Below are 27,093 nucleotides of genomic sequence, written 5' to 3'. Positions count from 1 at the left end.
TGCAAGAAAATGTTGTCACAGACTTTTTCCATGGTTGCTAGTTACCAGTTTGTAGTAAGGCGTGCCTACAAAATGGACACAGATAAGCATATTACCAAAAATGATAACACATATGCAAAGAAAGAAGCAGATATTTACATGCAAAAAAAAAAAAAAAAAAGTGTGTATTAAAACCTATTTTTCTCATTCATATATATATAGATTATATATATAAAGTCTCAAAGAAATTTAATCCATATAAAGGATTAATGGCTTGGAGAATTAATCTAAACACAGGTACTATGAGTTACATAGTTATAAAAATGCTTTAAAATCAGTCATACCAGTAATGTCCACAGAATATTTTTATTCAGAAAATGGGTTTATTATTTGTTTGGTTTTTGGCAGGGAAGGCTGCCTATTTCTCTCAGGTTAAAACTTGCAGATTTCATTATAAACCTAAATTCTAGCACGATAATTAACTAGCTCCTTAGCACAGTTGGTTCTGTAATTTATTTTTCATGTTTTGGCAAAATCAAGGTAACATTTCTATAAATTGTTAGAGTAATAGAGGCTACCCCCAGCATTTCTATTTCATGCAATTTGCCACAAGCAACCTTGTCTAATGTACTAAGGGTACAAACTCAGATTTATCTGCACTAAAATGTTGAAAGTGTCTGCCACTGTGACAAAAAAGCTCTTCAGTGCTGGCTGCTCAGTAAAAGTCTGATGAAGATTTTACGAATCTCTCTAGATCTCGTTTGAATGAGTGAAGCTTTTCTTAAACAGAACATGTTACTCTCTCTGTTTCTGTTTTTAGTTGTTCAATTCCAAACAAATGCGGAGTTAGTCGTGGCTGACTGAAACGATGGCCAGTCTAACTCGTTTAGGATTTATAAAGGGACATTGTGCTGCCAGTTGCTTGTGTATTATCTCACCAGAATGGTTAGCTCTTACTTTATGACAAAGTGCCAACCTATATCCATACATTGTGGTGATTACTCCTGATTTTTTTCTACAAGGTAACGTGTTTTAATAACAGATGTGTAACTGACTTCATGTCTGTTCGTTCCAGTGTTGCTTTCATTGGTTAGTGCACTCACAACAGCAGTGTAGCTAGAGATTTTCTATGTAGTAGCAAACAGTAATGTACCAAGCTAGAGATCCTTTACAACTAGCAATGCATATTTACTAAGGTATTTATTGGAAAAGCTCAATACTACAAGAGGTATATAGTCAAATTTGAAGAAGCATTTGAAATCAGACTACCACTGCTACTGGATAAGACCGTTTTTTGGATAAATCACCCACCCTGGTTAAAGTTAGACAAGAGCAAAGAACACACTTTATGTGAAAAACACATATAAGGCAAACATTTCTTCTTTTTTCATCATATCTTGATATACTGATTTGTAAAGACTTATATCACAACCTTTGTTATAACTATTGCAACTCATTAAAACTGTATTATGTAATATATTTTGACTTTTGGTGTTGCATCCTTACAAAAAGAAGCTGGTCTGCACGAAGTTTCATGATTGCTGTGGGATTCTAAAGGTTCAGGATAAAAAAACCCTGTGGTTAAAAAAAAGACATCCGTAATAATACTGCACATAGTTTAAGAGGTCATCATATTTCTTTATTCAGAAATACATTTTTCCATTTATTTTTTTACACTTTCAGTTAAAAACATGTTAATTCTTAAACTAGAAAGAAACAATATCTTTTTAGAATTGAGATTTCTTTTGCCTTCTGTTGTCTATGGAAGCTATTTAAAAGTCCCAGACCTTTTATCAAGCATTATTTAAAGAATATAAGGATAATTAGAAGATTGTCAATATTACAAGGATTAAAATCATCCCCTGAAGAAGGGGAATTTAATTGAAAATCGTAATTTCCTTCAAAGTCCAGATGATGCATCTTCAAAAATATTTTTGGGTCACTTCTAATAATTAGATTACTCTCTTGAAACAATTATTTTAAAATTTCAATAGAAAACATTTTGCAGGTAGGCTCATATCCAGTAAATCATTCATTAAGAGACTTGTAGAAGGGAGTAAATGCAGACATTATACATAAATTTGTTGTTCTAATTAAAAATAAGTCATAATTGGTTTGTTTGCATCTACTTAATAACTTCCAGTTTCTCTGAAAAGAACCAAGTTTTAAAATGCATGCTCTCCTGAAACAAATCTGAATTTTATCAAGCTCCCATATAAAATAAGAATATTTACTCATTATTCCTACTTAAAAGTCAACCACCGCTTTGGATTTGCTAGGAGTATTTTATCAATTTTATCTTGGGATATGCCTCTAATTAGCATTTTAGGAACTATATTTTTAAGGATATGTGAATATCCATGACCTCCATATTTCATCAGCCTATTCTTAGTGTGCACATCATGAGCGATCAGAATTCTGTCTTCAAAGCCTTCATCGATCAGCATACGAATCCTGCAAAAGTAAAAAGCATACCCGTCAGTGAAAGGTTCTCGCTCTGCAACACCACAGAACTGAGCAGGACTTACAGTTTTTACATTACTGTACTGCTAGACTGTATTATTACTGAAAATAATTATTTTTAGGTACTCAGAAGACATATTCCTTATATTAATGTCTTATATTAAGGAATCCCTTATATTCCTTATATTAAATTGAAATTAAACCACTAATTTTATTGAATGAAAAAAAACCCACCTCTGAAAACACACCACCACACATCTCAAAGTGGAGAAGGAAAACTCTTTCCAGCTGGCACATGACTTTGCATTCCCAGTGCTATTAAGTCCATGGAGGAATTAAAGATCTTCAGCATCACCAAGCATGGGACACAGGTTTTATATACATGAGTAAGTAGTAATTTCCTACATAAACTCTTTCTCAGCACAACTGATTCATGGGGTTAGTTCTTCTGTCACAAAGTTAGTCCCATTACAATTGTCAAGGACCAGACTGTGTGTGTGTGCCAGGCTTCTGTCTCATTTACACAATTACTTTCACATCTTTAGTAAATTCCTATTTAGCAAATAAAATTTTTAAGTTGTCAGCATCATACTCCATATAGACAGCTATCATCCAAACACGCTTCAAAGGCGTTCACTAAAGAAGGTAAGACAGGCATTGCACAGCGCTAGCGTATGCCGAGAAATAAGAGGAGTCACTACAGCAGCCCAACTAAGCAGACTTGGCAAAACGACAAGACAGCTTGGAAAAAGAAGTAATTCTTCTGGTCAGTCCCTTGTAACCAGTCTGCTACAACAAGTCCTTCTGCTCCACATTTCACTCTGGCAACCTCCATCCCTTGCTCAGCTCATTCTTTAGAATTTATTTGGTGGGTGCTTGCATTGCACGACTATTAAGTTTCCCTACTAAGCTTCAGTTTAGTCTGGCAGTAGATTGCAGCACTAAAGTGGCAGAGATGGATAGACCAGACCTGGAAAGTGCTTGTTCCTCATGGAGGCACCCAATTCCATCATTTGCCAGCACTATGAAAATCTAATTTTTACCTTCTTGACTGTGCTTTGATCAGCAAGAAAGCAAATACTAGTTTTATAAGTAACCACACTATATCTGAAAGCCCTTACTGTCACTTCTTATTACAATTAGTTATGAGGAGATACATGGAGCAGGATCAAATCAATATGGGCAGCAGGAAGAAGGCAAGTAAGATAGAAGTTGGTAAAAAAATAGCATCTTTCATAAACCCATCATAAATTGTGCCTTATAGTGCACAATGCTATGTATACTGTAGTATTACAACATGGCAAGTATCTTCTCCAGCCTGAAATACAGAGACCACAAGCCAACCAGAGAGTAAGACACTGGAGGGACTAAGTTCTTTGCTGACCAAACATCATCTTAGAATCATTTCTTTTCATATTTGGACTAATTTCATGGGTTGGGGAGGCATAAGGTCCTTTATATTCCATATTCACTGCTGCTTTTTGCTCATTCCTCTCAGTTTAGTTAGTACTTGCTTCTGACTCAAAGAAAAACTGTCCCTGAAAAAAATCAGGTTTTGACTTGCATTGGCAGTAGATTGCAGCAAAAATGCCATTCTATGTCCAGTGTGGATGCATCAAGAGCCCAACAAAATCCATTTAATGACACCATACAATGAGACGACAAAATTTTCATATTTGCTTCCTACTCAAATACCAGAGAGTTTAAGGAGAGACATCGGTGGCTGACCAACTATCATGCACGGAATGAAAATGTTGCCACGGCTGAACAACCACTCGTTAACCAAGGCACAGGCCATTCCTCTACACACATTCCTCGCGGCGCTTCTGTACGTGCTGACCTCCCGTGGAACGGGAGAGGGGAGGAGGCGCAGCTGAGGGAAGCAACTTTACCCATCCTAAATGTGAAAACTGCGGATTCATTGCAACAGTTTAAAATACTGAATGCAAGGCTGAGAGCCTTGTTAACAGAGAGAAACAATTTCTAGTGTGAAAGGCAGCAGCGAATGCTTGGCAGTAAGCGGAACAGTAACCACGGCACGTTAAGAAGAGAACAGCCCAAGAACAGAGAAGAAAAATTTTAAGGCTAATCTGACAATGAGGGGCAGGGAAGCTATATCTGAAAACAAATGAAAGCTAGAAAGTTACTTCATTAGTGATCAGGGATCATAAAATCTATCTCATCAAAGAGAAGGAAAGAATTGTTTCTGACTCTGGAAGGAAAAAAGACACAGGCAGGATGGCACCCCCCTCAGAAACCTGCCCCTTCACTGTGCATGAACACTGTGGACAAACAGCACAGGAGGATTGAAAGGAGTGAGGAGTTCATTCCCAGCTGATCCTACCCGCCTCAGTTTCTGCAAGGAATGCATCTCCTTGGCAATACCTTGGGTTAGCACAGCACAACAACAGATCTGCTGTGCAGCTGAGCTGAGACTGCACGTGAGATGATGAGAAGCAGGGAAGAGGTATCCTGCAGCGGGGCCAATATTTTCACATTGCGAGTGTGAGAGCATGGGCGTTCTGAGGAGACGGGAATCTTATCCTTCAAAAGACAGAAAGGGCAAAAGGAGAGGGGGAGGAGGAAGAACAAAAGTCTGGTCTTCAGGATGGAAGCACAGGACCAAATCCACCCAAGACAACCAATGAGTTTTGCTCAGTTAGCGCTTTCGTGAGGAGATGTAACAGGCTCAGATGATGCTTAGTAGCAGCACTCGGTTTCCAATACTATGCTTCAAACAAAAGCCAAACCATAACATAAATCCAGTATCTCCAGCCTTTTCTTTTTTACAGTCTATATAAATGCAGTAAATGATAAATTCAACGCAATCAGCATGGAATTAGGACAGAGAATGAAGTTAAAAAAGTTCTTGATCTTTTTCTCAAGTAACTTTCTACAACACAATGATTCTACATCTTCCTTTGCAGACAGAAGAAATTATACATGCTGCCCTGAAGACGTGACAGCAGCAGAAAAAAAAATTGTCGTCATTTTAGTATGAAAAAAGACAATTTTGAACAGCAAGCAGAATTACTCTGTGATGCCTTTAAAACAAGTACCAATAATATTAATTTCTCAATGGTAACACTACAGCTTAAATGGCATGGAAGCAGATACCTTGCGATTCTTTCATTGTCGCTCGGCATGTCAATATCAGGATGGAACTGATAATGAAGAAATTCTGTACCAAATAGGTCATACTCTAAATAGCATCCCAGTTTAGCAAATTCCAGAAGTTTCTTTGTATCAAATATAGTCCTGCAGAACATATATAACACAAAGTCAGCATTGTCACAGGAAGAAAAAAAAATTCATGGTACGAGGATAGGCATTTTGCAATTTCCTATCTGCAAGGAACGAAAACAATAATCTAAGATTTAATTCATCCTTTTGAAAAACAGGACCCCTGTTTGACACATGCACCTTAAGCTGATACACAGCACTGTCTTTCTCACATTGATCTGGGACTTCATGCATTAAACCAAACCAAACCAAACCAAAACAAAATAAACCCCTTCCCCCCTGAAATAATGAAAACATTTATGATAATCTTTAAATGGAAACAGAGAAGTTACTTACTTTGGTGTCACTAACCCTCTCAATAGACAACCTAACAAGGAAGGACATTTAAGGAGGAGGTTAATTCATAGTGACATTTTAAAAAAAGACAATGGATTGCTTACACAAGAGAGATTTACTTTCCCAAAAGAGTTACAGGAGACAGCTACATCCAGGGCTTGTTTCATCCATCACACAACGGTAATACACAACTTTGTCTTTAGTTTCTATTCTGTACAGTGATGTTTCTAGATTGTCATTAGAACAGCAATAGATCATTGTTTGCACTGGGATCTGGCCAGAACGCCTCAAGGAAACGCTCTCACCAAAATATATAATGGCACTCTGAGTACCTGGGACACGGGCTTTGCAGCAGATTTGAAGAGTGAAGGAACAAAGCTGCTAAAACCCATCACTCATTCGGAAAAGAATGGCAAATGAAATAAGAGCTCTCTGGAATATTTTTTTTTTCTTTGATACACTTTTACCAAGAGTATAAGCTTTCCAAAGGAAAACAGAACCACTCAAATGATACTTTATACTTTTATCTTTATAACCACAACACAGTTTGTTTCATCTAAGGAAAAAACAAGTTTCCAGAAGAACAGCAAAATTAACCAAAAGGGCAGCAGTTTATTTTTCTTATTCTTGCAGATATGGATGTCACAAAGTAATTTTACCCTATACAATTACATCATAGTCTGTTGCTGTGGAAACGACTGATGTCACAACTTCAATATTATGACTTAACCACAGGATCAAGTAGGAGGAACAGATGGGCTGAGAGAGAGAAAACCCTCGTTCAAACAAGCCTGCCATCAGCAGGAGTCTACGACTTGCCAACTGTAATTAATAAAAAATGTTATTTTAAAATAAATGTTACAGTTTACAGAAATTGAACATTTATCACCAAATGAGTTTTCAAAGTGCAGAGCAAGAGAAGGGGTTATTTTAGATCCAGCCCTGCTCAGGTCACAGGGAGACTGTAGACAAGAGTATTCAATGCTGTGCAGGTGGCAAAAACCACCCAATGACGTACTTGGGTATCACAGCCGGAACAATTTCGTTTTAAAACTATTGTTAGTGTTGTGCTTTAAAACTATTAGTGGTGCTCTGTCCCAACAAAGAGCTTAATTTCATCAGCCATTGAGTCCTCTTGTAAGCCACACGGATGTAGCAGCAGTTCCCAGCTCAAATTGCTAATCCCTGTGCTGGAATTAGGTGTTTGGGCAACACATGTCCCTGAGCAGCCCTGAACGCAGGGAAAAGGTGATGGGACACAGAGAAGAAGCCTGGAGTTTGGACCTCATCCATAAATCACTGCAGGGACATCCACCAAACCATTATCAAACAGGCATTCACAACAGTTGCTGTGAGCCTTCTAACAAAAGCTACTTAAGTGAATCAATGTTGATGTCTACCAAGATACCTTTATACCCTTAATCCGTAATAAATGGCCAAGGCCAAGACTCGATAGCTTTTGCTTCCCAGCATTTATCTACACCATAGTTTCACTATGAACACTTGCTAGCTTTTGTTCTAAGGTGCTAAAATGCAAAACACGGTAGCCAGCATTTTAGTTTAATCATTTGACTGTAAATCCACCTGAAAACTACCATTCTGTCTATGTCAAAAGCAGGCATGAAATATGGAGCTATGTACCAATTTATCTCACATTTAAGGGACTAGGATGCTTCCACGTGGATTCTTCTCACTGGAGGAGACTTAAAATGTTAAAAGCACATTGCAAAGACAAACTTCACAGTAGTTTAGCATCTATGTTATAGCGAGTGCCAACCTGAATGTGTGAAAGTAATGATAGAAGGAGTGTAAGGAAATGCCATATTGTGCATCAGCGGCTGTTAGTGAAACTGCACCTCTGTCCTGACTGTTTTCCTATTTATACTGCTTATTTTCCACCAATAAATCACTGAATTCAATGATTTACAACAACATATAAAGGCAGAAAAAAATAACTGCATGTTTATATTTTATCAAAATGGCTACATAAGTACTGACAACTGCAGCTTGCTCAGTTCTCTTTCATACAAAGATCTAAGTAATCAGTTTTTCTTTAAAAATGAGAGAAGAATATAGCTATAGATAAAATGGAATGCAGGTAAATAAATAAAGAATGCCCATATCATTTATATATAATCAAATATAAATAAAATTTTGTGTCACTGAATTTTATGCTCCTAAAATCTCCACGTAAAACACTGAGTTCTGTGTGAATACAAAACACCTGTAGCTTAATTTACAAGCTCTTACAGCCTATAACAGTTAGAAATTTGGAGCACAGCGCTCTTGCCTGTATTACACTCACATTAAGGGCAAACAATCCAATTGCTGAGAATCATATGACCACAAACAGTCTCCATTATTCAGCAACTGGCCAAACTAATCAATGCTTGGATGTCTTCCAGCTCACCATGAGTAGCACAAGGTCATGCAAAACTGATTTGGGAATAAGAGGCTGTGTTTCTAAACTGGAGAGAGAAAAGCACCCCAATTCCTCTCCATGTCTGATGTGGGGCTCCTGGTTTTTGCTCTCAAGGAAACTAAAAGTTAGCTCTCTGGTCTATCCTAAGAACTATCCAAAACCCAACTACTTTCTTTTTAAGCAATATTTCTTCTGTCTGGTAGCAGAACTGAAAAGGTCTGGCTTCTGCTTTGATGCAGCATCCAGCCAAATCAAGGAGTTCTCCATTAGTATCTGAGAGACTTTGGTCAGGCCCTTAAGAGTTGCCCAGTTTTCAGAAATGCTGGAAGCCCTGCAGCTTCCCCCTTGATAAGAGCTGCTCAATGTCCAATGCGTTTTAAATGCAGTGATTTGTGCAGGGATACAAATTAATGGAATACTCATTTTTTAAAAACGTGGCTACAGTTATTCCTAATCTCACTCCCAGGCCTTCAAAGAGAGCGTTTAAAATCCCCAAATCTCTTTATCAGCGTGAGCCTAAAAGCTGATCCTGACTGAAGTGCTGGAAGCTCATCAAGCTCTGTGTAAGCAGCTTCATATTTTTAAGTCAGTAAACTTGAAGATAATTCATCACGTCGTGATCCCAGCGCACAACACAAACCTAGCTATTTGCAGAGTAGCTCCCCCAAACCCCAGCGGGTTGCGGCAACACTGCCAGAACGACAGCAGAATCGTCTGCTTACCTGTCGAGGTGAGACATGACTGTCTTTGAAACATCAGCCCCAGCTTCCTGCAGAATGCGGATAATCTGGAAAGGTGCATCGCTGTTCCTGCCAGGATGGATGATAACGGGGCACCCAAGCTGGGACTGAGCCTGTGCTGTTGCCTGAAGCACTCTGTGTTCACTCTGAGTCAAAGGCCAGGAGCAACCTATCTCTCCCACCACACCACACTTGATGTTAGTCCCATCCGCTCCATTGAGTATCTCATCAACAATAATGCCTGTAAGCTAGAGAACAGAAAAATGAGATTTTTGGTTATTAATGCTATTTGTGTTAAATAGCATCAAATTTGGCCTATGGACACTGTGCTAGTTATACTCCTGAGGTATTTCTGAACTTATTTAATTAACAGTTGGGTGTGTGAAAACACTGCAGTTAAAATCTGGTTTCTGTCAACTAATGTTATGCTAGCCATTCACTAAGACCAATATAAACACAAAGCAAATCAATTTAACAGTATCCACTCACACAGGTTTGCCGGGAAAGCTGGTCTACATAAAATTTGAACACTGATTTAGGCTGAGATTAATTTTTCTTTAAAAAAACCAAATTTAACTCAGCATGAAACCTGTGCCTCACATTCCTGAACTGGCTCCAGAAATAATTCAATGTAATTTCTTGCAAAACGAGGGCCCAGAGAATAAGGAAACTTTGTCACTCAGATACGGAAGGGAGAAACTCTGGCAAAGATCCCGAAGAGACAAGTTTAAGGCAAATCCTGCTTGTGGCAATGCTGACATAAAATGACAGGAGCTCTGATGACTTCAGAACTACAAGAACAAAGCTCAGCCAACAAACTTACAGGGTCAAAATTAGCTTGCTTTTAAAATATTCATAAGCAAAAAAGACATCAGAATCTGCTAATAAAAGCAGTTTGCTATAGCAGCTTTAGTTTGTCTTTTCTAGAATAGGCCATAAAGAATACATTCAGAATTCAGGGCACAAAATGGCACTGACGATGACCTTCTAAGTCTTTGGCCCTGAATGTTAGGGAAATCATGATTTTAAGGAAGAATAAAGTGAACAGAGGAAGAAGGAAGGTTTGCAAGCAAATCCAGGAAACCAAAAAACCCCACACCAATTTTCAAATAAATCTGTAACTTATCGTTACTCCACACCTTGTCTGCTCAATAGCCTCATACAACATATTGGTAAATACTCAATCTACAGGCAAAACTCAGTCCAAGCTATTGCAATTTACAGCAGGCTTCTGCCCAACACTTTATCCTATGATACAGAATTCATTCCTCTCCTGGAGAACATCTCTCCTGCAGCAACGTCTTTGTATCACTAAATAGCTCATCTAGGGCTGGCAACAAAATATTCGAACTGTCTTTGCCAAATCAGAAAACACATCATCACATCAAATTCACTGGGAGATGCGGAACCACTGGTTATCATGGATCAGTCACTGCATACAGGACATCTGTGGGTCTCCAGCAGTCCACCAAATATAGAAGGGAAACCTTTGTCCCAAGAAATCTATTTGTATCAAATTTCAAGCAAATGCAAGAATGTTTAGGAAAACCAGTAGTGTTCTGTACAGCTTGGGCCAGCTTGGGTCCAGTGTGGTTGGCAGCACTGCATCACTTTACATCTGCTCAAGTTTTGACCATTGATTTTTAAAATTAATTTGACTCATTTGTAAACTGTGACAGATTTTTTAAAAAATTTCTCAGCTCTATTCATCCCACATTCACAGCATCCTGCCTTGGAAAGCTCCCTTCCCTCTTCTCCTTCTCATCCCATCTTCTTAATGAAAGATGAATGAATATTTATTATTATAGGAATATCTTGGGACCTCAGTCATTATTAACACATTGTCTTAGGTGCCGTACAAACAATTTGATGTAGACTCTGCCCTGAAAAGTCTGGACAAATGGTAGAGAAGAGAGATACAACAGCCAGCCTGAGCAGAGCAATGATTTACAACTGTCCTGTAAATACTGCAATTATTTGTGCTTTTCACAAGAATTCTGGGTGATCTCATTGGGAAGCAATTACCTAGAAAAAGAGACAAAAGAGGCAGAAGGGATATATTCCATCCTTAAAAATTGTAAAAAGAACAGGATAATTGTTCTCTACTCGATGCCTACACATGAAGTACTTTATTTTTCTTTTACTGTTGCATGATAAGAAATCCCTGAGAGAAATGGAGCTTAAGAATTGGAAATGCTGATAGATAATTTCAGCACACACAAGTAGCATTGGTCCAGCTATAACACATAAGCAGTAATGCCGTTCCCAAGTTTTTCACATTAAGAACTTCCAGATTTCGTCTATTTTGCTGGAACTTCTCTCCAACTTTGACTCACCCAGGTATAATTCATAGGAGAGAGACTCAGAAGCAATGGTTAAGACTTACCTGCTCCACTGTCATGGCCTGTGTTTGAGAAGAATGAGTGGAATCCACATAAAACCCAGCCCCAGCAATAATATGGACTCCAGTTTCTTCAGCAAGTTTCTTCAAAGTATTCATATCCCGATCAATTCCTGTAGTTGTGTTTTCCACGATCGTCCCACCACCTGCTGCTTTAAAATGCAACAGCTCCTCCTTCACAGCATCTGTCTCCTGATACAAAAGAAGGTTTTCTTTATGGCTGTAGGGATTTTGCTTAATCCAAAACAAGTTCTTCATCTCAATGGGCCCATCAGACAGAGGCTCTTGGCCTGGAGACGGTGGACAAAAACAGCTGCTGTAGTTCATAGTCAAGTGTTCATGAGTCAACGTATAGCCAAGGTGGTCTGGATCCACAGGGCCCAAGACAGTCTGCGCTTTCCCTCCCAAGGAAGACATTTTTCTTCAGCAAAAGAAAAAAAGAAAAAAAAAACCCAAAAAACAGATTAAAAAGAGTCTGGGAAGGAAGAAAGGAAACAAAAACATTTCAGATGGAGCAAACATTTTTTACAAAATTTCTGAATTCCCTCCTCCCTCTCACGCATGTACCTACACGCTGTGTGTATTCATTGGAAAGTTTTCAAATGCCGTTTCCAGTAGAGTGGTCAATATGAAAACCAAAGCATTTATTTTACTGAAATGCGCTTGTATCAGTACTCTAGCAATGCAAAAATACCGCATGCCAGTACAGAGAAAACATAATCATTTATTGTGCTATATTCAACATCACATTAAGATAAATGTTTCCCATTTCATAACAACCACTGTATGTTCATTCAGGATTCTCTGCTCTTCAGCAGCTGTCAAATTTTGTCAGCTTGAGCCACCAGATGAACATACTTGGCACCAAGGCTGAACAGTCCTTACTGGTACATTCATTTTATTTATCTGTGTTCTCCAAGAGTCACTATCCCTCTCGCACACCGAGGAAGCTGTCCATGTTTAGGCACCTTGTCTGGCCATCTGTATGAGGAACACTGGGATGGGGATGGTCATCTGCTCCTTAGACTTCAACAGAGGCTCAGGTCCTCCTGCCAGCTGTGCTGCGGAGGTCTGGAACAGCCCAAGATAACCCCTCCAACGCCAACAACAGTCGCTAAAGATACAGCGTGGCCTCCAACCAGCGGGGCAGAAGCCAAAGTGCTTTTCCTATCAGCTTCATTGGCCAAATATTTTACCAGTTAAGAACAGACCTTAACCTAACAATTTATATGGCTCAGCCTCCAAGAGACTTCTTCTTCATCTTTAACATGAAAGAAACAACATTACTTCTCAAAACTTCCAGTGAGTGGTGACGAAGATATACATTGAGGTAACTGTCTGCAGTAGGTTCATGTCAGAGGCATCTGCCCTGTGCAAGTTTGGCCTGACTCGCTACAGGTTAGAATTAGCCTCAGCTTTCCCCATTGAGATTTTGGGGTATTTTTTTCTTTTGGGGGTGGGAGTAGTCTTTTTGGTTTATGTGCCATACTAACATTAAACATTTCTGACTACCCAGTTCATGTTAGATCTTCCTGATGCTAGTTGCAAAGCCTTGAGGATATATGGTTATAATCCCTAGTCAACCAAAATCATCAGTTATGAAACAAAATACATGTTTAATCATGTCTAGAGGACAGGACTAACTAGAGCATGCATTATGGATTAAAGAGAGGTCTTTCCCATTTCTGTCTCCCTTTTAGTGAATAATATCATAAACACGGGTTTGTTACTGGTGAAGGCCCAGAGGACACTTTCCTTTTAACTGCTAAAGTTAATCTACCGGGATGACAGAAAAGCTGAAATCTGAAGGGCACTGGACTCTACATATCAAAGGGCACAAGAACGTCGAGGTCTCTTTGGGGATACTTTCATCTCACGAGAAGCAGTCATTGTCAGAGTACCAATGTAAGAAAGTGACCCAGCCACTGCCAAGAGACAGATCTCACCTGCCTAGTGAAGTCTGTACTGCTGGCAGTTATTTTAATATGAAAACCTGGCTATCCATAAGAAAGAACTGACAGACTATGTTTGCTTACCCTGTGCAAAAGCAGACATAGGAAGAACTGTTCTTTTATGAATTTCATTTCTAGACGAGTGTGTTGACTTGTTTGAGAAGGCAAAAGAATAATTACTCTCATAGAACAGACTGCTGGCTGATTAATATAATGATTTATTTTTTGCCAAATAAATTAAGAAGTGCATGATTTCAGAAAATATTATTCTTGAGCAAATAATTAAAAGCAAAATACCTGTCTTAGTCAGAAACTGCTGCTAGCTGCAATTCAATTAAGTTGTCCAACCCAGTCATTAATTCTATCCTTGAACAAAGCTGGTGCTCTATAGAGCAACCCACTATTTTGGAGAAAGTTCAATGAACTGAGTCATTCTTATATGCACAGCAAAGAGACTAAGATAATTCTAAGATAATTGCATTACCTTTGCTTTCCCCCCCTTTCTTTTTCTTTTTCTTTGGTGTGTGTTAAATATCTACATTCTGGTATTCAGTAAACTCCTGACAGCATAAAGATTGATAACCACTCTCTGCACTGGAAACACACTTTTCTTTCCCCATGTTCACTGGTAATTTTCAAATCCATTTACTAAGTTAGGAAAACAAACCTATATAAATATTTTGTTATATAACTAAGTACTTAAGTTCTTTTGATAAAACTTGACACAAAACAATTAGTCTGTTTCCTTAACAAGTTTCCACTTCAGTTTTTTAGTTATTTAATAGTGGAGTTACTCAAAAAGGCCACTGTAATTGAATGTGATTTTTTCCTCACTTTCTGATTACTACTTTGATAAAAAGTTGACTTTCAACATTTGTTCCCACTAATTCCTTTCCGACACAGTTAATTTAGATTACCCTCAATTAATTTGGCCTAACCACCGCGAAGACCTATGGTTGCGTGTGTGAGATCTTCTTATAGCCTGAGGCTGCTGTCTTCTGATTTATAACAGCAGGAAACATTTAAAATTACCAGTTGCAGTGCCAGGTTCCTCTTGTAGCAGATAGAATCTGTTGATTTTTAGACTCTAGATTTCAGATTATAGCACACGTACAGAGCTTACAGAACCACTACCTACTACTGAACCTTTTGATTGAGGCCAAGGATTTTGTAAATATACGAAGCATCACAAAAACGGAAACTGACACAAACAGCATTTAAAGTAGGCCTAATTTTGTCTGCATGAAAAATATGATTAATATTAATGTCTGTGCCTGCTTACTAACACAGTTTTAGAAACCCACTGCTTTTAATAAAAAAAAATTATGAAAAATAAAGACAGTCAACAACCTGTGACTAGAATTATTTTTAAAACCACTGTCCTGATATCTTCTCTACTGTCATTTACACAGACAGCATGCCCTGATTATGCTGTAATGATACATGATTCCTAATAAGATTCACTTGATGGAACCAGAATTTAATTAGTGTCCTTAAAACAGATTTTAGGTGCAAACAGCTTTTAAATGGAATAAGGACTGCTGCTTAATTTAAGCATGTATACGTTACTAGCGAAATCCATGTTTGTGTGCTTTGCTAATGACTTGCATTCCATGTTTTACACAGGCCTTTCTTCTGAGAAAGTCTTCTTCTTTCATACACCAAAGAGTGAATTCCTATCACCTCATTTAGCCATCTAAAATTATGTATATCTTCTACAGAATAATTGTCCAGACCATTTTGATAGTGAACCCTATTTTGAATGTTTATAATAGAATAGGACAAGTCACTTTCTGTAATATCAGCCTCCTTCCATGGACTATGGAGGGAACCAAGAAACAATCCTGGAAAAGACAAGTATATTTTAGATGGTCCTACATAAGACCTGTGAATTATATTTACTGAATCTTAACACATTCTGAGGGGAGGGTAAAGGTGCTGATTCCTAGGACAAGAGATAAATAGGTAGGCTCTTATGTGGCAATAACAGGTATTTTGGTTTTGGAAATCACTAATTTATGTTGTGGTATCACCAGGGTGGTCCTTGCTTCTCTGCTCTAGGTGCTGTACAAACAGAGAAACAAATGGTATTTCCTGAAAATTACATATCCAGATAAAAAGAAAATGAGAATCACTTCAAGATATAACCAAAACTTTTATTATTTCACAACAGCCTTGAAACAATACCTTAACATTTCTGTAATAAACTCTGGACAAATCTTTACAACTACCAATTGTATGGTGCATAAAATACAACTCACCATTAGCCAACTATTAAATACTGGCAAAGTAAATATTTTTCTGAGAGGTATTGTTAAGAGAAAAAGAGACTTGCTGCTAAAAAGGTCATGGTACTACATTCCTGACCGGTAAAAACTCCACTGAGTTTGATAGATGTTTTGGCTGAATACTGATGACAAAATTTGTGTTTCCGCTTTTCCCATCTGAAACTTGTGCTTCAGTCATTGTGTCATTTTAATGGTCTTATAATGGGAAGTCTCTCTAGGTTTGGATTAGTTGCTTCCTACAGTAATCTCATATTGCTGAAACGTTATAATCGCATAAACACAGTTTCCACATGCTAACACCGCATTTGTTTTGATTCGGTAAGCACATTTTAATGGTATTAGCACAGATTCTCTCAGACTTGTATGGGCATCATTTTATTGTCATTACATTACAATGTGAAATTACAGCGACACTAAATCCAGATTGCTGTGACACAAAATTTACAAAAAAGCAAAACAAATGGCTCAATAGGTATTCATTATATTCAGAAAAAGTTAAACACAGCTGCTGTTTAGAAACAAGGGCTGCCCTGGCTGCATCAAGAGCATTGTAAGTGGGTCTTTCCTTTATAACCATGCAGTCCTAGGAAATGTGATGTAGGACAGGTTCGCTGTATATTTACAGATGGAGGAAACACTATGAGCATTCGATTGTACTGTGAGCACCCTCTACAGAGCACGGAAAAGCCCCAAATTAGAAATATATGACACATCTGTAGTAAATCACCATTTGCTAGTCTATGCTGTGTTATCTCACCATTCCCCACACGTAAACATTTTGCGACGAGGGAAAAAGTTAGCAGGACAAAGGAAGAAGACAGGCAGAGGGTAAGAGAACACATGTAGACTACGTCAGGAAGAATTTAAAAAATGAACTATTTCTCTCTTTCCCCATGCTTCTGCCAACTCTGTAGAGGTTTACAGGGTGGAAGGAACTCAATACTGCCAGCACAGTTCTTCCTCTTCCCCACCAGACAAGCAAGTCTTCTTACTTCTCTAATGGACAGGTGCCAGATCTACTTTACCTTCTTCAAAAATTTATTCACAAGCACTAATTACAAGACAAGCATGCCTGAAAGCCAGCTCTCTCTTATACACTGGTTTCAAAAAGCACAGCTTTTTTGCTCATGCAGAGCATCAGGGAAGTGAAGCTACAAGGGGCTGTGGAGAAGAGTTCACCACAAGTGGCTGGGCAAGAGCAGCAGGAGAGAACTTGCATCTGCTCCAGCAGGACAGATACAGGCTGACCTGTCATTTAGTCAAGCAATTTCCTCTGCATCAATGTCTGCAAAGGTGTCCAACAGCCTGTGACGCCATACTCCTACACGGGCACTCTCACAGCACCACTGGTTGTCTCTGTGTTAGGTGAGGTAACAGCACATCTCATACTGCTTTTGGGCTATTTTGCCCAAGAAACAATTTAGAAATGGAATAAAAGTATTATGAAAAAATGCAGGTTTCTGAGAAAACTCCCGTCTCCTGCAGAAATGGCAGCTGTGTTTCTCTGAAGGTGACGCAGATTATTCTCATTAAACTCATTTTTTATTCTTCTCAATCATCAGAACTGACATTGGTCAGAAGTGACACTGGTCTTTTTCTTCTCCTAAACTGGTGCTATGAGATTATGATGATTTGCTGAACTTACAAGCTAACTCAGAAAAATGAGCTAAGGAAAATAATCTGATCTACTCAGAGGCAGTGTCTTCTTTTTTCACTACCTTCCTGCTCTATTAATTTAAAAAAACCCAACAAAGCAAGTATCATGATAGCTTTTCATAGTATGGCCCCTTGTCTAGTGCAGAAGTGTACTAAGGGGACAAGGACACTGGATGTATCATACTGGCCTTCCTCCTGGTTCTCAGTCAAGTTGTCTAAGGATGGCACTCTAGTACTTCCACGAGCATCAACACTGAGACAAGGCTTTGTGTCCTAAGGATCGATGTCACACAGGAGATTTTTCATGCCTTGCCTACAGCTCTTCTCAGAGAGGAGGAAAACACAGTGCCTCTCTCCTACAAGAACTTCTGTCTAACTCCATACAAGCATATTTTGTAGCTCTTCCTTTAATGGGGCACCTGCAGTTTCCCATCTTTGAGTGGCTACATTTTCATGGAGCAAGTAAGAACCTCATCATTTCAGATATCTGTACTCTCTCGACTGAAATTGGCCAACAGACTCAAAACCTAGAGAACTCTTGGGGGAGGTATTTAAAAAGCATCACCTATCTCTACCTCGCCGTCTTTTTTCCTGAAACACACTGTTCAGGAGATACTCAAAGTACTGGGTTAATGCAGTGGCCTTCAATGACCTAGCTCTGGTCCCAAAACCATTCAGAAATACAAATTTCCTCGAGAAGTCAAGCTAAAGGAAACACTAAATATTGGGTTTTTACAAGATTTTCTATATATGTTTTGAGCAACCAAAAAGCTTTTACACTACAGAGTTGAGAAAGGAGATTGGAAGTAAGACTTAATATAAAGTTACAATACATGCTATGAAAAAAAATCAGAACTCTAGCCAAACCTTACATAATCCTATAAGGATAAGCAGAAGTCCCAGCAAAATATGCATGTATACACACCACAGCAGTCCCATCACTTGAGTGGCACCAGCAATGTCCTACAACCTAAAAGCAAAGTCACTTAAATTGTAAGAGAAATTTAAACACTATTACACATATGCCAAAGGCCAATATATCAATTCTCTGCCCTCAGAACCTCCAAAAAGCACACTTTGGGGAAAGGAACTGGGCAGGTGAGAAGCAAAGCTTTTAAATGTTCACCTGAAAAGCTAAGTGAAAATTTTCACTGTGAACTTCCTCCATTGCTCAGCTAGTGGCAGACAGACAGGCCTTCTAGCTTCTCATGCTTTGAGGGTCACGTTCTTGCTCTAGCTAGGCTTTGAGCCAGACATACATAAAATGGGTTTCTTCCTTACAGTTGAACAGCCACACCAGAACAAAGTGCAGCCTTGCATCGATTTCACAGTACGGCCATACTTCTGGGATCAAAGCAAGCACATGTGATCTGCACATGACCACATATGCACATGTACAGTGATTTGCTGCAGACTTTAAGCCACTTAGTATGTAATACATTGCACACTTTTTTCAATTTGGTTAAAATTCAGTTGTTGTAAACACAATAGAGTCAGACTTTTATTTTACCTTAATTCTCTGCAGATAAGAGTCTCAAAACCTAGGCTTCTTCAAGCAAAGACACATTGAAGTTTCTCTTCCTTAGAGAGATCTGAGACCAACATCCCCATAAGCAGATTTTCATCAACATCTCCTTTAGAAAAACTTCAGGGGATTTTACATTTTGGGCAGCTTCCAAAATTGCTCCTGATAAAAGGGCAGATAAAAATTCTCCCCTAGGGTCCAACATTACATTAATTACATTTTACATGCACACATACTGGTTTTAGGCCAAAAATCAGGACTGAAGTCACATTATGCTATATGCAAATATTGGCTGAGTCCTGCATGCTGATGCTTGCATTTGTATTCTTAAGCCCAAACAGAATCATATTTGCTTCTCATGGGTGTTGGGACTACAAGCACACACTCTCTTTCTTGCTAGGACAACATGCTGTAGGAAAGAAGTTTGTGCTTTTCAGAAATGCGTGTCCAGTCCTCGTTCCTTCTAGATTTCAAATCTGAAACTTAAGCATACACATTACTCTTACTGTTATTCTCATTTGACTTTAATTGGTTTTCTATTTAAGGTCACATATGCTTAAATATTTTCACATGAGCTTAAACATTTCATTAAGCATGCTGGATGGAGCATTATCGCTCACTTGTGAGGCACCATCACCAAGAGCCACACCAAATCAGTCTATGGAGCTTTACACGCAGAGCTAAAGAGAAAAGGGATGGAGGTCTAAGACACCACAAAACATACATCATCCTTCTCACCACACATACCTATGCAATGGAAGTGTGATGTTCATTACTACCTCTGGGTCGACACTGGACGTGACTAGCTGGAAAATTCAAATGAATGAACCCCAGGGTCAGCTTTGTGGCAGAACATTACCAGTCACTGATTCACTGAGGCCTGTGAAGCAACACACAGTGGAGAACAGCGTGGAGATGGGGTTTAGTGCCTCATTCAAGATCACAGACTGCAGCAACTGGGATAAGCAGGGACTTCCAGAAAACCACTTTATGTAATAGTGAGCGATGGGTTTAGATGCACGGAACTAAGTTCAGTTTCCAGTACTGCAAACAACTGTATCCCAAAACCTGCAATCAGTCTGAAGACCCCCTGGAAAAAAAATACCCGTTTCAACTGTGACTGTTCTGCTATGGCTGTGTCAGGAAATGGAAGCCATATGCTCCTCTCAAGGTCCACTTCTGCTCTAATGAGAAACTAGCTCGCACAAGAAAAGCTCATGTGAGCCAAGCGAACGCTTAAAGCTGTGGGTATAAATTAAAAGAGTATCTTTTAACTTAGAGACTGTCTTTAGAGAGTCCGGATGCTTTGTCAGTAGTCAAAGGCAAGGACCTCTTGCTTGTACAACTCCTGGTACTAAATTCTTACCCACAGCTGGGTACAATAGTGAAAGAGCAAGACCAACCAATACACACAAGCTGATGAGACTGTCAGGTCTCCTGCATATCCTTCTGTTTTCTTTCCAGGTATTGCTGAATCTTCAGTCTTAACAAGAACTGGACACAGAACTCTGCCACCATTTTGCCTTTTTGTACCACAGAATGTGATATCATGGTGTTTCTGAAAGAAGATACAAACTCAGTATCTTTGTCCTGGAAACTATTAATTATCTGGTTGTTTGCTACCCCGGCTAAAGTGAGTAACACATAGCCAAGTCCTGCAATAAAGTTTACAATCCTCAAGAGTTCAAGCAGTAAGACAAGTTGAACATTTCCAGATCCATCTGAGAATGACCCATCTGCCAGAAGGTATGCAAATCACAGCAAAGAAAAAGTTGAATTAATTTCATTTAGTCATCACAACAGAGACTCAGGACAGGGCAAAGACAACTGTGGGATAAAAAAAACCTCTCCTTTTACACTTTGAGGCAAGAAGTGAGATCCTGAAAGAGCAGAATGTTACCTCAACAGGTAACATACCATTCTTCTTTGGTCCTCCCTCCTCTACAGAAGTTACTTCAGGAAAAACCCTTGGTGGCTTTGGTTTCAGAATATCTTTGAGAAGAGTGATCCTACATGTTTCTGAGATCCGACTGAAAAATTGTGATTTACGTAAAACTGTCGTAAGAGATGATGGTGGTGGTGGTGGTTTTTCTTCTTACTTTCTTCTTCATATCCAAGTAGCTAAATACTTCTGAAACATACTTCAGCCATTGCTAGGATAAAATGCCTTTCTTGGATTACTACCCACATACATATTAATATCAGATCAAAGAGATGGCCACTGCTTAAAAAATTCTAAGGAAGCTTTTTAATTTGTGACCGGAAAATGATGCTAAAGCAGAAAACCTACCCTACCAGTTTTGAGAAAAAGATGAAATTTCTTTGTAGAACTAGGGGGATGGGACACTCCCTTTCCCTTGCAATACAGCGGGTAATGCAATGACTTCTATATTGTTCAGAAACACAGAAGACCTAAGTTCAAAACTGCTCTGAATCAAACCAGGGACTTGAACTTTAGGTTTCTACAACCTGGATGGGTTTCTAATCCTCCCCCTACCAGACAGGTGGCCAGTTGGATGCAAGCAGACGTCTCTTTTCTCTGTTTTCATGAAACCTTAAGAAGTCTTGGTTTCAGCTTACTAAAAAAAGAACCTTGTTCAGCATTTCCAGTTTTGAAAGACAGAAAAAATATTTTAGATCTGCATCAAGTGAAATAAGAAATAAAATCCACAGAACGTTCAGAGAAACAGTCCTTTAATAAACACAGAACTCACTGGTGTCATGTGCTTTACTATATACTGATTTTTATACATGAGGAGCAAGTTGACGGATCCCTAACCACAGAGGGAAGCAGTGACACTTGTTCTTGCTCGGCCATGCATTAATTTAATAAGTTAGCACTGGTCACCTATATGAAATGTAATTAAGCATCTGAATGCCATTGTTGCCACCTTTGATTATAACTACAAAAATGAATGTGATGATGGTGACATGATGGCAAATATTATGTCTGTTAAATTCCAAAACATCAGAGGCATTCATAATAATAAATGACACTTATGTAGTATTCCATATAACAATCTCAAAGTACCTGACAAAATGATACAAAACTACCTATTACAAGCGTCGCTTCACCCATCACTGGCACCAGCCCCCAGCAGAAAGAAGGCAACAACCTTTAAACACTACAAAACATATTAGGACAGAGGATGTCGAATAATGTATCCAGTATAAACACAGGGGAATTCCAGACAAGCAAAACACAATTTTCCAAAAGCAAGTGACCTCCAGCTAAAAATCTGTTTCATTCAAGAGTTATTAGAAGCCTTTAGCATACAGAAGATGCTATCCTGAACAGCAGACATGCCTAAAAAAAGAACTGTATCTACAAGTTTCTTAGAGATCATATATATTCATGTACTTGCTAGGCCAAAAGATGCTCATCTGAATTCCTCATCAACAGGACCTGTATGCTTCAACTTAGGACCATGTCACCACAACACAAGACCTGCTGCAGAGGGGCTGCCCAACACCCAAGGCCACTGTGGGCGGCAGCTCAGCTGCAGCACTGAACCCCACTTGGCAGAGGGGACCCAAAACTCCCTCACTCAGAACCAGCACTCCTCTCCGCAGCTCACCAAACTGGTGCAAGGAGAGAAGGCAGGTCATCTGCTGCAACTGCTTTCTGTAAAGGGCAGCACACCTCAGGGCACAGAGAAAATGCATAGTGTCTAGATCCCAACAAGGCTTGCAGGCAAGTCTGGAACTTTGCTGTTGAGCCTTATCAAGCTTAAGCAACTCTGGAAACATTTTGTAGAGGGCTGTGGGTGCTCCAGATGGAGAGGCAGCTGAAGGCAGGCTTTGAAGGTCCCAGTTTTGGATTAAGGCATTTGTTCCTTCATGGAGCCACCCTCAGGGACTGACAGGAGAGGAGGACTAGAGAGGACGTAGTTCCAATATTTAACTTGTTATGACTGTACAAATATTAAATACCAGCACTAATAATAGCAGCATAGCTGCACTCAGTGAAACTTGCCAGACCTGGGGGCTTACTCTGCTGATAACTATCATCCGATCCTGTGAACCGCTTTTCCAGAAAGGAGGAGGTGTTAAATCACCTCAAGCTCCAGACCTGCTCCCTGCAGGAGCCCTGCCTGCCCCAGCGCCGCTGTCCCGGCCGCGGTCTCCTCCCGCGTCTCGCCACCGCCGCCCCTCTCACGGCTGCGGGCCCCTCCGCCGAGGCTGCACCCGGGCGGGCTGGGTGCCGGCCCCCTAAGCCCCAGCACCCAGCCCTGCGCTCCCAGCCACGCAGCGCCGACCCGCCCGCCTCAGGCCACCGCCCCACAGCGCGGGCCCAGCGCTGCAGGAGCGCGACGCGCTGCCGTTACCCGCGGCCACCACTCCTCGCCCTCCCCGCCTCGGGGCCTCCCGGGCCGCGCAAAGCGCGTCGAGCCGGCGGCGGAAGGAGCGGAAGCAGCCCTCGTCCCTCAACTCCGGCGAAGTTTCCCGACCCGGGCGCCTCTCGGGCCCAAGGCATTCAGGACAAACCCGAGAGGGGTCTGCGCCGCGGGGAGAACACGAAGCGCCTCGGCGGGCTGAGGAGACGCGCGCCACGGTCCCGCCGCGCCCGCCCGCTTACCCCGCGAGCAGGACCCTCCGCCGGCAGCGCCTCAACCCCGCCGGCCGCAGCAGGGGCCCTGGGCCGGCAGCCCGCCGCTCCCGCCCCGCTCGGGGCGGGACTTCCCCACAGCAGCCCGGCCCCGGGGACTGGAGCGGGCGGCGCAGGGGGGGGGAGCGGGCTGCGTGCGAGGGCGGCGGGGACTTCGGAGCCCGAGGCGCCCCGGCGGGCCGGGCGAGCAGCAGGGGAGGAGAGCACTGCCCCGCTGGCTGCTTGCGGGACCCGTTTTGCTCGGTACTCGCGGTGGGCCCCGGCGCTGGGCTCCCTCCCCGCCACCCATGGTTCGTGCTCCCCAGAAGCCCGTTCCCCCTTGGAGTGAGGCGCAGCAGCGTTTCGTGCCAGCGTTGGTTCCAAGTACAACTGAGAGTCCGTAGATGTGAGCGTCCTGCTTGTCCTTGCTCGTACCCCCTGTTTACACAGCAGGGAGGAGGCTTGGATCCACTGAGTCATTTTGGGGGGTTGGGAGATCAGGCTGAAAGCTTGGGCTTGAAAGAGGCGGTATTTTCTAACTTGTCCTTGCAATGCAAATAACAGGGAAGGTTGAAGAAGCGCTTCCCAGTACTCAAACAGGATGACAATGACAGAGATTCGAGAGAAAAATGCAGGTGCTTTAAAGTATGAAATTAAAACAGCTGACACCAAGTCCTTACGCTTTCCATCCGGGATCTCAAAAGCGTCTTATTTCCCTAAGGCTCACAGCATCCTCTGTGGTACTATTCCGTTTTATAGAAGGGTAAACGGATGCTGGCAACGTGACTAGCACAGGCACACAGGGCAGTGAACTTCTCCAGCCCTCGCACACAGCCAAAGCTGCAGCAAAGCCACCCTGTGCACTGTGCAGACGTTGTTACCTGAGACCAGGAAGGAGAGCTCAAGCTTTTCTGGGAGAAGTTCTTGCTGTTCTTGTTGCTATCCATTCTACTTTGACTCCTTCCCAGCCCCCATTTGTAGCAAGTCGGGGCCAGCAATGGCCCCACATCCTGCTCTGCAGAGCCTCAACCTGCACTCGGTGCCGCAGCACGGTGCCTGCAAATGGATTCTGGTGTACCTGCCATTAATACGGCTGTTCATTGCCTGGTGGAGCTGGACCCTAGCTCTTATTCAGATCCCAGATAATCCTGTGATGGAGAAAGTGAGTGGGCAAACTGGGAATGAAAGCCAATGCATTCTGATACTTGGGTCTTTTGTCATCTATCTTACAGTGAAGGACAAAAGTGGAGGTAGTGGATGAAAAATGAGATGGGTGCAGAAGTAAACAACTATAGAGAGGCAGGAGGTAAGAGAAAGTTGTGCTTTTGTGAAAGTGATGGAGAAATGGAGTTTTGGCTCTTTATAAAAAAAAAAACATTATGAGAATACCGGATCTGAGGGGTAGAGTCCACAATGAGTGGTGATATCAGTGTAGGGAGGGCTCAACCTTTAGGATCTCAACTGAAAGGGAAATTACTGCCCAATAAAGGGAGAGTAAGGATGAAGAAGGTGAAGCAAGTGAAATACTTGGGATCTTTTTCATTAGCAGCCAGTCACCACACATGTGAAGTGGTGATTAATACAGATAGATGGCTAGAGCTAAGCTGCTTGGGTGGTTCCAGTTGTCAGTGTCACTTGTTTTTATTTGCTTCTTGTATGAAGTCAAGTGAGTACAGGTCCTGCAAAGATTAAGTGGAGATATGAAAGCCTGTCATTTATAATGCCTTGTATTTCAACATGTTCATATTGCTGGGCAATCAATGCAGGAGAAATTATGTATGAGAGCTATGTTAAAAATAGTCATGCAATGCTTTATGGGACATCATTTGTCACTGGCCATATCAAACCTGTTTTGAAGATTTGCGATGAATTTTACATAAGGCCTGCACTTCTACATCTCTTTTGTGTTTTAAAATACAAAAGCAATATTAAAACTTGGGTAGATACAAAGTAAAACCATATTCAATCTGCATTTTTACATACAGAGAATGAGCTTCTCTTTAAAGCAATCTTTAGTATGTCCAAATCAAAGTAAGGTACTATATTTTTATTTTTTATGTCCTTGACTTCAACCTGCTACAAAACAGAGGCTTGTAAACATGAAGTAATGAGACTGTCTCGTTCAGACCAACTGTGTAGTGAACAGTGAAAACAAGTCAGCAGCTGGCAGAGTCTATACATATTACACTGTATTCACAATTTAGGTGATATACAACCTTATGTAATGTATCTGGCATTTGTATCCCCTTTCCCAAGTCTGAAAGCCAGACTGTGGGCTTCCTAGAAAAATTGAATTGGTTACCACATGAAATGGCTCATGAAAGTGGGGGAAACAAAACCCCTGAAAAACCCCTCAGCTCTGTTGCCATACAAACAGCAGTGGCAACTGTCAGTAACATCACAAGCTGAAATATCCATATTGCATGGTTCAGAAACAAGGAGCAGCGGTTTACTATTAAAAAAAAAGAGATGTTCTTTACTTTGCCAGGTCTGCACTAAAGAAAAGCGTGGTGTCTAGCTTTTGTAGAAGCTACAGTCTGCTCAGGGCTAAATAACGCCTGTGCTTTTGTTCACCTCCGTCACGTAGTTACCAAAAGGGCCACTGAAGTAAATGACTGATCATTTTCCCATTTGGGACACTGTTGTAAACTGGGCCTGCTATTTAACAGTAGACACAAAATAAGGACTAGATACTTGCAGTCCATGAGCTTCAGTAGCATCTCTTCTCTTTCCAGGGGTGGAGGAAGAAGAGAGCAGACCAGTAGGTGCAATGCCAGACCTAATGCAAGGGAGTGCTCCTCAGGGTAACCTAGAGGGAAGTACTGTAAAGGGGCCAAACCCAGAAGGTGCACAGAGGTATCCAAACCCCTGTGGGATTTCCCAGGACAGAGAGGCTGTGACAGCCACCACAGCTCAGGCAGCAATGGAAACAGCTGAGATACTGTACCGGGACCGTGGGGACCGAGTGGTCGTCCTCCAGTCTGAAATCTTCTGCTCAGAGCTCAGTTACTCAGGTGTTACAGAAGATATAAAAACCATGCCATGTTTTGCTTTACTCAGAAAGCAATTTGTAATGTGTACACTAGCTTAAATGCAGTATTTTTCTTCTTTGAAACGAGCCCCTTTTGGGGGGCTGTGCTAACAGTGAAACATTACAGCATTCACTAGGCCAACTAATATAACTGGAAAACCAGACAAACTTCCAGGCACAAACAAGCACTTCTTCAATATGATGCTGTATATGAGGGGTTGTTTTTTTCTGGTATGACTCAAAGACAAGAGAATTCCAGTTTGCTTTAATAAAAATTAGTGACTGAAGACCACAAATTACTATTATTCTTTCTTAAGAAAGATAATAAGCAAGGAAAGGAAAAAGAGGCAAAATGTAATTCCAAGCAGTATTTGTGCAAAGGCCGTTGCAAACATAAGCATTTGCACTTAATGTTGGGAAATGGGAAGTGAGAGTATCACTTGCAAACATATACAATATAACTCCTAAT

General features: G+C 40.8%; 1 protein-coding gene across 3 annotated transcripts; it reads right to left on the bottom strand.

Moving 5' to 3' along the window:
• Positions 1–1,596: 1,596 nt before the first annotated feature.
• On the bottom strand, positions 1,597–23,675 carry PTER (phosphotriesterase related). Of its 3 annotated transcripts, none has more exons than XM_075746279.1 (5): positions 23,585–23,675; positions 11,570–12,059; positions 9,166–9,431; positions 5,560–5,700; positions 1,597–2,433 (listed from the first exon to the last, which is right to left on the bottom strand). In XM_075746279.1, exons 2-5 carry the CDS (start codon positions 11,999–12,001, stop codon positions 2,223–2,225), a joined length of 1,050 nt encoding a protein of 349 aa, XP_075602394.1. In that variant the 5' UTR covers positions 12,002–12,059; positions 23,585–23,675; the 3' UTR covers positions 1,597–2,222. The 3 variants fall into 3 exon arrangements, with proteins under 3 accessions (XP_075602394.1, XP_075602395.1, XP_075602396.1); XM_075746280.1 differs by having other exon boundaries at positions 11,570–11,874; positions 23,585–23,672; XM_075746281.1 differs by having other exon boundaries at positions 11,570–12,005; positions 23,585–23,652.
• Between the last annotated feature and the right edge of the window lie 3,418 nt (positions 23,676–27,093).

Source organism: Balearica regulorum, chromosome 2 (assembly GCF_011004875.1).
Source record: "Balearica regulorum gibbericeps isolate bBalReg1 chromosome 2, bBalReg1.pri, whole genome shotgun sequence".
Taxonomy (NCBI): domain Eukaryota; kingdom Metazoa; phylum Chordata; class Aves; order Gruiformes; family Gruidae; genus Balearica; species Balearica regulorum.
Note: the sequence above shows the minus strand (reverse complement) of the source record. Positions and strands in the feature narration are given on the sequence as shown.

Bases quoted from the DNA above. Each gene is read 5' to 3' on its own strand.
- PTER (XM_075746279.1), bottom strand. From the start codon at position 12,001: ATGTCTTCCTTGGGAGGGAAAGCGCAGACTGTCTTGGGCCCTGTGGAT. The intron at 9,432-11,569 runs GTAAGTCTTAAC...TCTGTTCTCTAG, and splicing joins AGGCCATGACAGTGGAGCAG to CTTACAGGCATTATTGTTGA. The intron at 5,701-9,165 runs GTAAGCAGACGA...TATGTTCTGCAG, and splicing joins GTCATGTCTCACCTCGACAG to GACTATATTTGATACAAAGA.